The sequence below is a fragment of the Schistocerca gregaria genome, chromosome 7 (genome assembly GCF_023897955.1).
Source record: "Schistocerca gregaria isolate iqSchGreg1 chromosome 7, iqSchGreg1.2, whole genome shotgun sequence".
Classification (NCBI taxonomy): domain Eukaryota; kingdom Metazoa; phylum Arthropoda; class Insecta; order Orthoptera; family Acrididae; genus Schistocerca; species Schistocerca gregaria.
In genome coordinates this window covers 381180492-381193103 of record NC_064926.1, presented here as the reverse complement: position 1 = coordinate 381193103, position 12612 = coordinate 381180492, and the positions used below count along the sequence as shown (strand labels likewise).

General features: G+C 42.8%; 1 protein-coding gene across 1 annotated transcript in view; it reads right to left on the bottom strand.

The window, feature by feature from the left end:
- Positions 1 to 12612, bottom strand: part of LOC126281548 (venom carboxylesterase-6-like) — an 87761-nt gene that overhangs the window by 41010 nt on the left and 34139 nt on the right. Inside the window, exon 5 of the mRNA XM_049980609.1 lies at positions 1807 to 2006. Coding sequence (XP_049836566.1) covers positions 1807 to 2006 — 200 coding nt within the window. The remainder of the gene's footprint in view (positions 1 to 1806; positions 2007 to 12612) is intronic.

The following is a 12612-nucleotide window of genomic DNA, read 5'->3' as shown; positions in this document are numbered from 1 at the left end:
AGCGTGGTGGCATAGCATGTCTGCCCATCAGTAGTGAATAGTAATAGTTACAAGGCTCTGTACGGTGCATGCCACGGAGACGCCAAATGAGTGAGTTTCAAAGTGGTGAAGTTGTCGCCTTCCGGGTGACAAGATGGTCCTTTCAGAGAACTGCCACCCAAGCACGCACTGGTCACGTGAACATTCTCATACTGGCAGACGAGGTTCTCAGAGCCATTTGAACCATTTTTGAACTTGTGCGGCAAGTGAACACAATTATGCACTGTTGCAATAATAAATATTGGGTGAATTGGAAACCTCTAAAAGAGTGTACTAATTGTTTTGTCCATTAGTGTACGATAATACACTATTACTTCTTATGTAGTACAACCCAGTACGTTGTCCTCGATGGTGAGTATTCATCGGAGGTGAGGGAATCATTTGGAGTGCTACAGGGAAGTGTGGTACGTCCGCTGTTGCTTTCTATCTACATAAGTGATCTTTTGGATAGGGTGTATAGCAATATGCGGCTGTTTTCTGATGATGCTGTGGTGTACGGGAAGGTGTCGTCGTTGAGTGACTGTAGGAGGATACTAGATGACTTGGAAAGGATTTGTGATTGGTGTAAAGAATGGCAGCTAACTCTAAATATAGATAAATGTAAATTAATGCAGATGAATAGGAAAAAGAATCCCGCAATGTTTGAATACTCCATTAGTAGTGTAGCGATTGACACAGTTCACGGAGATTAAATATTTGGGCATAACATTGCAGAGCGATATGAAGTGGGAAAAGCATGTAATGGCAGTTGTAGGGAAGGTTGATAGTCGTCTTCGGTTCATTGGTAGAATTTTGGGAAGATGTGGTTCATCTCTAAAGGAGACCGCTTATAAAACACTAATACGACCTATTCTTGAGTACGGCTCGAGCGTTTGGAATCCGTATCAGGTCGGATTGGAGGGGGGCATAGAAGCAATTCAGAGGCGGGCTGCTACATTTCTTACTGGTAGGTTTGATCATCACGCGAGTGTTACGGAAATGCTTCAGGAACTCTGGTGGGAGTCCCTAGAGGAAAAGAGGCGTTCTTTTCGTGAATCGCTCCTGAGGAAATTTAGAGAACCGGCGTTTGAGGCTGACTGCAGTACAGTTTTACTGCCGCAAACTTACATTTCGTGGAAAGGTAAGAGAGATTAGGGCTCGTACAGGCATATAGGCAGTCATTTTGCCCTCATTCTGTTTGGGAGTGGAACAGGGAGAGAAGATACTAGTTGTGGTACGAGGTACCCTCCGCCACGCACCGTATGGTGGATTGCGGAGTATGTACGTAAATCTAAATATAGATGTAGAACAAGGTAAATACGATTCATAGACAGGTGGCGCACATGGTCTCAGGAACGACGTCCGGCCACAAAGTTAAAAAGAAACTGTGAAATCTTAGAAAGATGATTCCCATACTAGACGGAATAAATGACAGGAAATAGAAAGTAAGAAATCGATGCCGAAAAGGGTAATGATCATGATAATGGTGATAAGGAACTCTGCGTTACGAAATTGATATTGTATTCGTATTATAAGAGAACACTGAACCCTGATATTGTCCAATGTAGGAATCTAAATGGTGGGATAAAATAGAAGCCAGAACAATTTATGTGAGGCGCTATGTAAGCAGCGTATAATGGGAAACTGTCTTCGAAAGAAACTTAGATGGAAATCTTGGAGAAGCGTAAACCACGTTTTCGCTAAGAGCGCAGTGCGATACGCGGTCTTTAAAGAGGTTTCACTGTTAGACACGTAGCGAAATAGAAGAGTTTATTTGTGTATACTGACGTCTTCGGTGAGGAGCTCGTCGAGGCGGTCGATGAAGAGGGTCGCGTCCTGCTGCCGCAGGAAGGCGGCCAGCTCCTGCGAGTCGTTGGTCTGAAGGCCCAGGAGGGCGCCGAGTCGGAAGGCCATGCCGCGCGCGTTCTGGAAGATTCCCCACGGGGACACCGACTGCCCGTTCTGGATCATCACGGCCCGGAACAGACCTGCGTGTAGACCAACATACATGTGGGAGTGTCTGCAAAGCAATAAAATTAGTTGCTGAACAATCCGGTCTGCTCGGGGATAGTTTACAAAGCGCAGGAACAAGATGCAAATACTGGGTATCAAACTAGTTTGTACGAAAAGGTAAGTTAGATATTATTGTGTAACACTCCGTCTCCAGGCCACGAGTGGCCTACCGGGACTCTCCGACCGCCGTGTCATCCATAGTGGACGATGCCTATATGAGGGACGAGGGGTCAGCCCACCGCTCTCCCGGTCGTTATGATGGTATTCTTGACCGAAGCCGCTACTATTCGGTCGAGTAGCTCCTCAGTTGGCATCACGAGGCTTAGTGAACCCCGAAAAATTGTAACAGCTCTTGGCGGCCTGGATGGTCACCCATCCAAGTGCCGACCACGCCCGACAGCGCTTTACTTTAGTGATATCACGGGAACCGTTGTAGCCACTGCAGCAAGGCCGTATTATTGTGCCACGGCAAACAAATGTTATTGAACGCTGCATTACGATTGGAAGTGACAGATACACGGCACTATTTTTCAGCAAAGTCATCAAGTCTCTGTAAACAAGGTTAACAACGTTTTACCACTCGTTCACAGCATCGACGCTTGAAATCTGCTCCGTGGTCCATTTGAGAAGCACTTTGTGAAGGTTCTCATCTTCGGAAAATCTGAGATTGCTGCGAATCATTTCCTCGATTGCTTGTACATTGTCTTCTGTGGTCGATTCCGAAAGTCTTCCTTCCCGTTCACCATCACTCAAATCCGCGCAGCTTTGGTCAACTTGTTGGCACCATTTCACAACCGCTGGACGCGACATTGCCTTTGTTCCATATGCCACCAAAATTTCTGTGCAAATTAGATGTGTTGCCCACAAGAATCGTACAGCATAGCGTACATTAAGAGAAAGTTTCTAGTTGTTCCACCACTTCACTCCCACACTTTCATGCATCTGTTTCCCTAACCGCAGCAAGACTGTGTCTACAGAAAAACCAAAACATACATAAATAATTTCTTCTGACAAGACACTACTCTTGTTGCGCAATGGTCGTAGCGCGGGACAACATGTGCAGCTTACAGGCGTTGTACAAAAATATGGAAACACCGCGGGATATGCATGCTTGAACATAAACGCAGATCCTAGCCAAGCCTGCTGAATTCACTGTAGTATTTGACCATGAACAGCATCTCCACAATGTCCTCAAAGTGTTGCATTTGTCGGTCGTCTTCAGAACAGTTTCTGAGCAGCAATTTTGAGTGCATCTTGTCAGAGCTCCGGGAATTCTAACGCGGACGTATTGATGGTGCTTGTGTGGTGCGTGGTTTCGTAACCAAGATAGCCAAAGTGTTCAGTGTTTCACGACGCAATGTTTCTAAGATATATATAGCGTACCGGGAAATCAGAACATCATCTGCTATCACAACGCGGACGAAACTGATTGCCGAGTGATCCTGACGGACGTTCGCTGAAGAGGATTTCGACGCAAAATGAGAGGACGAGAAAATTGAAGTCGCACTCACAAACGCTGTCGATAACAGCCCAGCCAATCAATACCAAAAAAGGTGGAATAAGCCGAAAAGGTTCTGCAGTTGCAAATTTTTGTGCGGTAGTGGGAGGGAGTGTCATGAATAACATAGAAAAAATTCCCACTGGGAAGCATGCGTGTAGAGGGACATTTGAAGGCCAATTTTATATGTTTTTCACGAATAGCTTGAAAATAGCAGCGTGTAACGAAAATGTTTCGCGGAACAAAATTAGACTTCGTTAAATTTCTTATAAGCTCCTATTCATTTACTTTTCCTTACTACTAACAGTGCCGTACTGCAGTGTATGCAGAAACTGCAAATTATTAAAATTGGCGTCTTAATGGTGTAAAATTAGTGTTTATTAGTAAACTACATGGGTTAAGAACAAATATTAAATTTATGTGCCACGTTTATTTGCAGTAGAGCCATACTAAGGAATAAATTGTGTTCTGAGAGTGCAATTGGGTGAAGGGCAGGATGGTGGTGGAGGTTAAAAGTGCCATGGAAGGTAGGTCACTGGACTGTTATCATGCCTTTCCCGCCTTCGTTCAGGTAGGTCTGCAAACTGCTGACCTAGCCAACTACGTCACAAAAAGTAGCTCTTGTAGCATAGTGGGAAAGACAAAATTGGTAATCATTTTCTCGCTCTGGAGCTTACGGACAGTCAACTCTTAATCAAATCACGAGTGAACATTAACACCAATTAAACTCCCTTTAACATGAAGCAATGTTCACCCGTGATTAAATGACTGCTGAAGTCCATGAATAAATACATGTTACAACAGCTTTCGGTGCTCTCTTTGCTAGCGTTCTCTAAATACGTTGAAGCTGTGACTCGCTCCTTAGAGAACGGAGTTACGTAACATGTGCTCCGACGCCAATTACTCTCCTGCACTGAACTCTTCGTCTCGGAGTAGCAGCAACTGCCCTCTGTTTCTTCAGTTTTATGTTGAATGTATTCTGATGTTTGTCTTCCCATGTAGCTTTCTTGCTCTAAGCTCTCTCTAATATCATACACATTTACTCCCTGGTGTCCTAATACATACTGTATCATCTTATTTCAACTTCTTGTTAATCATTTCCACACTTCCTCTCCCCGGTAAATCAGTGGAGAACTTCCTCATTCCTCCTCTAGTCGCTCCCCTTAATTTTCAGCATTCTACTGTAGCAACACATCTGAAATACTACTGTTATCTTCTTTTCCGATTTTGCCGCAGTATATGGTTCTCTACCATACAAAACTCCGTTGCAAATACATATTCTTATGATTTTCATTCTCACAATACATGTTGTAACTAATAAACGACAGTTGTTCCGGAATGCCCGGTTTGCCTTTTGTAGCTTGCTTTGTATGCCAACCTTTCTTCGTCTGTTATTTTTCGTTTTGCTTCCAAAGTATCAGAGTTCTCTAATTTTGTCTGCTACATAAGCATAAATTTTTATCTTAACTTTAACCTCATTTCTACTACTCTTTCGTCTTTCTACGGTTTCAATAAATTTTCTCTCCACGTTAGATTTTCATTCCATTCACTCCGTGCTGTAACTCTTCTTCACTTGCACTAATCATCAGCGACTCTTATCACTGATATCCTTCCGCCTTTAATTTTAATCCAACTCCTGAAATTTCGTTTTATTTACGTTACTGATTCTTCGATGTTGAGACTGAGCAGTAATCGACGATAGATTCAATCTCATCTTAAACCCAATTTAATCCGAGCAATTTATTCTTTATCTATCACGTCATTTATTTGGCAAACTGAGAAATCTAATAAGTAAAACAAATACTTTTATAAAAGATTCGAAACATTTTTTAGAAATTATATGCAAACTGAGGATATCAGCAGGTGACATTCTTGTTAGCTTCGATGTCACATCGTTATTTACTAACGCCCCAGTATCAGATACAATGAAGATTATAAGAGAGAATGTTGCTCCAGATGTTTGTGACTTAACTGAACTATGTCTTCGTACGAGCTATTTTAAATATAATGGTGAATTCTATAAACATTTCACCAGTTGCAGCTGACGTGCTTATGGAACATTTTGAACAACAAGCGTAGTGCTCCTTTGAAGCCTTCTTGCTGGCGTCGCTATGTGGACGATACATTTATTATATGGCCACACGGCAAAGAAGAACTTCATGCGTTCCACAATTTCTTAAATGGAATTCAACCCAAAATCAAATTCACCTTGGAGGTTGAGAGTGAGGTCGGTCTCCCGTTCTGAGATGTGTTGGTATAAAGAAGATCTGATAACACTCTAGGCCACAGAGTGTACAGAAAGCCGACTAACACAAACGGGTATTTAGATGCCACTTCGCACCACCACCCAGCCCAGAAGCAAGCAGTACTCAACACTCTGTCTTCACGTGCCTTCTGTATCAGTGATGACGAGAACTTGGAATCGGAGTTGAATTTTTTAAAGAGGACATTGAAGACAAATGTGTTGACAGTTATACAATCGTCAGAGCTTTTAGATGGAATATTTATACCGCTATTATGAATTACGAGGAACCGCCTTCTCACTCCGTCAGGGTACGGTTCGTTTCTGGGGTCACTGACCGCATAAGCAGAATTTTAAAGAAAAATGGTATTCAGATATCTTTCTTTAGTCAGAACAAAACACAAGACTTTTTTCCGACGGTAAACGGATGCACCTGATTGCCTCCACAATGCAGGCATCTATCAAGTGACATGTGGCTGCGGCAAAGTGTATATAGGCGAAACAGGAAGAACTGTAAAGGAACGCATTAAGGAACACGAACGGCACCTGCGGCTAAAACAAAGTGCAAATACGGCAGTAGTGGAACATCATGAGAACTGTGGCTCTGGCATCGGCTTTAATATCGTACGTGTACTGGCTAAAGAAACAAACATTTATAGAAGAAAGGTCCGAGAAGCGGTTGAAATTTCTAACAATGCATCTAATTTCAATAGAGAGGATGGCTGTAGGCTTCCGGCATCGTGGCTCCCTGCCATCAAGGAAGTAAATACGCGGCCGCGGTGTGTGTGCGGCATAAACAAAGCGCTGCATGTCACCTCGGCGGACAATAATATTGTGGGTCCGTTTCGAATCTAGCCACTGATGACAACGAACCAATAACGGTAGCAGACTTTTCAATCAATAACCCTTCTCCAGCATAAGTGTGGTATAGTACCTTCTATCCAATAACGATGGGCGCCAATGGTATCCACAGGAGACGAGCTACCAACGCCCCTTATTCTGCATCACAGCGCGAATATTAGCCGACTATCGCCCACCAATGTTAGCCATATGAATTTTAACCAATACTATTGCTTATCCAACACGAACGCGTGAAAATTCCCCCTTTATAAGAGGACGCGACACTCGTCTCGGACAGTGTTCTAGCAGTAGTGGACACCTGAAGATCCTGAGGAAGATCCCAGCAGATGGGTCGAAACGCCGATCATTTTAGAAGAAACATGACGCAGCCTAATAACCCAGAAGATTTTAACTTCACTGTTCTTTATCTTCCATTGTTATTGTTCGCTCGTGAATTTTGTAGAAACTATATTGTCCATCTTTCCCGATTGCTCACGCCAATTTTTCAAAGAATTTCGAGCATCTTGCACCGTTCAACATCTCAAACGCCTTTACAAACTCGAAAAATACTGTAAATGTGTCTTTGTTTTTTTAAGTTAAGCTTCCATTATCAAATGCAATGTCAGGACTGCCTCTCTGGTTCCATTACGTAATCGAAAACCAAACTGACCGTCATCTAACGGATCTTCAATTTTCTTTTCCATTCTTCTGTATATTAGTCTTATCATCAACTTCGATGCATCAGCCTTTTAGCTGACTGTGCGAAAAATCCTGCATTTACCTGATTTGCTACCTGTTTTGGGTGTGTGGACGATATTTGTCCAAAAGTGTGATGCTTTGCCTCCATTCTCATAGATTCTACACACACCTTAAAATAATCTTCTGGTTGCCGCCCACTGGTTTCAGAAATTACAAAAAAAAATTTACCGATCACTTCTGTGTTTGATTGCATGTGCTCCAAAGCTCTTTAAACTCTGACTGTGTCTTCCATTTCCATATTGAGTCCCATCTCTACTTCCATCAGGTCATCAGGCAAGACCGGCCCGTCGTAGCAGCTCCTTTAATGTACTCATTTCTCGTGTCCGATCTTTCACCGGAGCTTGATAATGTAGTTTCACTTGCACTCTGAATGTTGCTGCCATTGCTTTTAATTTCGTCCAAGGTTTTTTTGAGTCCTCTATATACTGAATTTCCATTTATTTTTCAGTTTCTTCATTCCCCCCCCCCCCCCCCCGGCCCCGCCCCGTTCATGGACCATAGTCCTTGCCGTTGGTGGGGAGGCTTGCGTGCCTCAGCGATATAGATAGCCGTACCGTAGGTGCAACCACAAAGGAAGGGTATCTGTTGAGAGGTCAGACAAACGTATGGTTTCAGAAGAGGGCCAGCAGCCAATTCAGTAGTTGCAGGGGCAACAGTCTGGACGATTTCTGATCCGGCCTTGTAACACTCACCAAAACGGCCTTGCTGTGCTGGTACTGCGAACGGTTGAAAGCAAGAGGAAACTTCAGCCATACTTTTTCCCGAGGGCATACAGCTTTACTGTATGGTTAAATGATGATGGCGTCCTCTTGGGTAAAATATTCCGGAGGTAAAATAGTCCCCCATTCCGATCTCCGGGCGGGGACTACTAAACTGGACGTCGTTATCAGGAGAAAGAAAACTGGCGTTCTACGGGTCGGAGCGTGGAATGTCAGATCCCTTAATCGAGCAGGTAGGTTAGAAATTTTAAAAAAGGAAATGTATAGCTTAAAGTTAGATATAGTGGGAATTAGTGAAGTTCAGTGGCAGGAGGAACAAGACTTTTGGTCAGGAGAATACAGGGTTAGAAATACAAAATCAAATAGGGGTAATGCAGGAGTCGCTTTAATATTGAATAAAAAAATAGGAGTGCGGATAAGCTACTACAAACAGCATAGTGAACGCCTTATTGTGGCCAAGATAGACACGAAGCCCACGCCTACTACAGTAGTACAAGTTTATGTGCCAACTAGCTCTGCAGATGACGAAGAAATTGAAGAAATGAATGATGAAATAAAAGAAATTATTCAGATAGTGAAGGGAGACCAAAATTTAATAGTCATGGGTGACTGGAATTCGGTAGTAGGAAAAGGGAGAAAAGGAAACGTAGTAGATGAATATTGATTGGAGCTAAGAAATGAAAGAGGAAGCCGCCTGGTAGGATTGTGCACAGAGCACGACTTAATCATAGCTATCGCTTGGTTCAAGAATCATAAAAGGAGGTTGTATACATGGAAGAAGCCTGGAGATACTGACAGGTTCCAGATAGATTATATAATGGTAAGAGAGAGATTTAGGAATCAGGTTTTAAATTGTAAGACATTTCCAGTGGCAGATGTGGACTCTGACCACCATCTGTTGGTTATGAACTGTAGATTAAAACTTAAGAAACTGCAGAAAGGTTGGAATTTAAGGAGATGGGACCTGGATAAACTGACTAAAAAGAGATTGTAAAGAGTTTCAGGGAGAGCATAAGGGAGCAATTGACAGGAATGTGGGAAAGTAGAAGAAGAGTGGGTAGCTTTGAGAGATGAAGTAGTGAAGGCAGCACAGGATCAAGTAGGCATAAAGACGAGGGCTAGCTGAAATCCATGGGTAACGGAAGAAATATTTAATTTAATTGATGAAAGGAGAAAATATAAAAATTCAGTAAATGAAGCAGGCAAAAAGAAATACAAACGTCTCAAAAATGAAATCGACTGGAAGTGCAAAATGGCTAAGCAGGCATGGCTAGAGGACAAATGTAAGGATGTAGAGGCTTATCTCACTAGGGGTAAGGTAGATACTGCCTACAGGAAAATAAAAGAGATCTTTGGAGAAAAGAGAACCACTTGTATGAATGTCAAGAGCTCAGATGGAAACCCAGTTATAAGCAAAGAAGGGAAAGCAGAAAGGTGGAAGGAGTATATAGAGGGTCTATACTAGGGCGATGTACTTGAGGGCAATGTTATAGAAAGGGAAGAGGATGAAGAGGAAGATGATATGATACTGTGTGAAGAGCTACACAGAGCACTGAAAGACCTAAGTCAAACAATGTCCCAGAAGTAGACAACATTCGATTAGAACTTCTGGCAGCCTTGGGAGAGCCAGTTCAGACAAAATTCTACCATGTGGTCAGCAAAATGTATGAGACAAGCGAAATACCCTGAGACTTCAAGAAGAATATAATAATTTCAGTGCCAAAGAAAGCAGGCATTGACAGATGTGAAAATTACTGAACTATCAGTTTAATAAGTCGCGGCTGCAAAATACTAACTGCAAATATTTACAGACGAATGGAAAAACTGGTAGAAGCCGATCTCGGAGAAGATCAGTTTGGATTCCGTAGAAATATGGGATATCGTGAGGCAATACTGACCCTATGACTTATCTTAGAAGCTAGATTAAGAAAAAGCATACCTACGTTCTTAGCATTTGTAGATTTAGAGAAAGCTTCTGACAATGTTCACTGGAATACTCTCTTTCAAATTCTGACTCTGGCAGGGGTAAAATACAGGGAGCGAAAGGCTACTTACAATTTGTACAGAAACCAGATGGCAGTAATAAGAGTCGAGGGGCATGTAAGGGAAGCAGTGGTTGGGAAGGGAGTAAGACAGGGTTTTAGCCTATCCCCGATGTTGTTCAATCTGTATATTGAGCAAGCAGTAAAGGAAACAAAAGAAAAATTCGGTGAAGGTATTAAAATCCATGGAGAACTTTAAGGTTCGCCGATGACATTGTAATTCTATCAGAGACAGTAAAGGACTTGGGAGAGCAGTTGAACGAAATGGATAGTGTCTTGAAGGGAAGATATAAGATGAACATCAACAAAAGCAAAACGAGGATAATGGAATGTAGTCGAATAAAGTCGGGTGATGCTGAGGGAATTAGATTAGGAAATGAGACACTTAAAGTAGTAAAGGAGTTTTGCTATTTGGGGAGCAAAATAACTGATGATGGTTGAAGTAGAGAGGATATAAAATGTAGACTGGCAATGGCAAGGAAGGCGTTTCTGAAGAAGAGAAATTTATTAACATCAAGTATAGATTTAAGTGTCAGGAAGTCGTTTCTGAAAGTATTTTTATGGAGTGTAGCCATGTATGGAAGTGAAACATGGACGATAAATAGTTTGGACAAGAAGAGAATAGGAGTTTTCGAAATGTGGTGCTACAGAAGAATGCTGAAGATTAGATGGGGAGATCCCATAACTAATGAGGAGGTATTGAATAGGATTGGAGAGAAGAGGAGTTTGTGGCACAACTTGACTAGAAGAAGGGATCGGTTGGTAGGACATGTTCTGAGGCATCAAGGGATCACCAATTTAGTATTTGAGGGCTGCGTGGAGGGTAAAAATCTTAGAGGGGGACCAAGAGATGAATACACTAAGCAGATTCAGAAGGATGTAGACTGCAGTACGTAGTGGGAGATGAAGAAGCTTGCACGGGATAGAATAGCATGGAGAGCTGCATCAAACCAGTCTCAGTACTGAAGACCACAACAACATATTTTTCCTCTATCACTGGCTGCCCAGCACTTATTGCTTGTTTCATTATGAAGTGATTTACACTTATAACGACCATTGTCCATCGCGATGTTTGGTGGTAGCGTTGCGGACACGTGGCGCGATAACAAAAGTATGTACGCTGAGCAGACACGGACGGGGCATCACGCTAGCGAAGAATAGGCTGCAGATGGAGAAAACCATTGAGATAAGCGACTTGGACAAAGGGCAGATTATTAGTACGCAGATAGTGTGAACGGGTTTCTCGAAAACAGCGAAGCTAGCCCAATGTTCACGTGCTTGCCTTGAGCATCTATAGAAAGAAGTGGAGTGACAATGAAACTACCGCTAAGAGCTAAGTTGTTGGACGTCGACGCCTCTTCACAGAATCTGGGATTAGGATACTTGTCTACTCTTTAAACTGGGGTACATGGTGACCTCTGGCATCTCTGTCCGGAAGAGCACAATAATGGTCCACGCACAAGTGTTTAGAGCACACCGTTCATCGTACGTTGTTGAACATTGAGCTCTGCAGCAGTCTAACTCCACAGCATCATCAATTACGATTGCAGAGAGCATGGGACCATCGAGATTCGACCGTCAATCAATGAAATAATGTCGGCTCTCTGGGTGAATCACATTTTTGCTACATTACGTCGACGGTCGTCTCCACAAGCGCCGTCGTCGAGGTGAACGGCGACTCGAAATAAGCAGCGCTCCACGGGCGCAGGCTGGTGTTAGCGGTATTATGCTGTGGGAAACATTCTCCTTCACTTGCATGGGACCTGTGGTAGTAATCGAAGACACGCTGACAACTGCAAACCACCTGCATTCCTTCATGCTAAGTGTCCTCCCCGACGGAGATGTCATCTTTGTTTCTGTCTAGGAGAAGAACACTGCTACACCCTGCTACAGTGGCTTGAGGAGGGTTATAGTGAACTTACGTTGACGTCCTGGCGACGAAATTCATGTGATGTAAATCCTATAGAACCCATCGGTCGCTGTCTTGAGCCATCACCACGTACGGAAGTCAGCGGCCCCTTATTGCCGCGAATTACTTGACTTGTGCGTAGACATCGAATGCCACATACCTCCACAAACCTACCAACAAGCTTTCGGATCCGTGACACGCCGAATAATTTATGTATTTTGTTCTAAAGGCGGGCAAACAATATATTAAGCAGATGGTCATAATTTTCGGCTCATCAGTATGTATTGTTGTATTCCTGACTTTCTCTGAACATTTTTATACCTTCTTCTTTAGCCAATGAATTGAAGTATTTCTCGTGTTACCTATGGTTTATTTGCAGTTACCTTCGTTGTACCTGTGTTTGTTTTTCCAACTTCTGTGAAAGCCGTTTGTACAGAAATCTATTCTTTTCCAAGTGAACGATCTACTGTGATATTCACTGTCGAAGTATCTACAGTTTTCGAAAACTTCAAACGTACCTCATCTTTCCTAACTCTTTAAGTAACCTGTTTCTTTCCGCATAGAATCTCCGA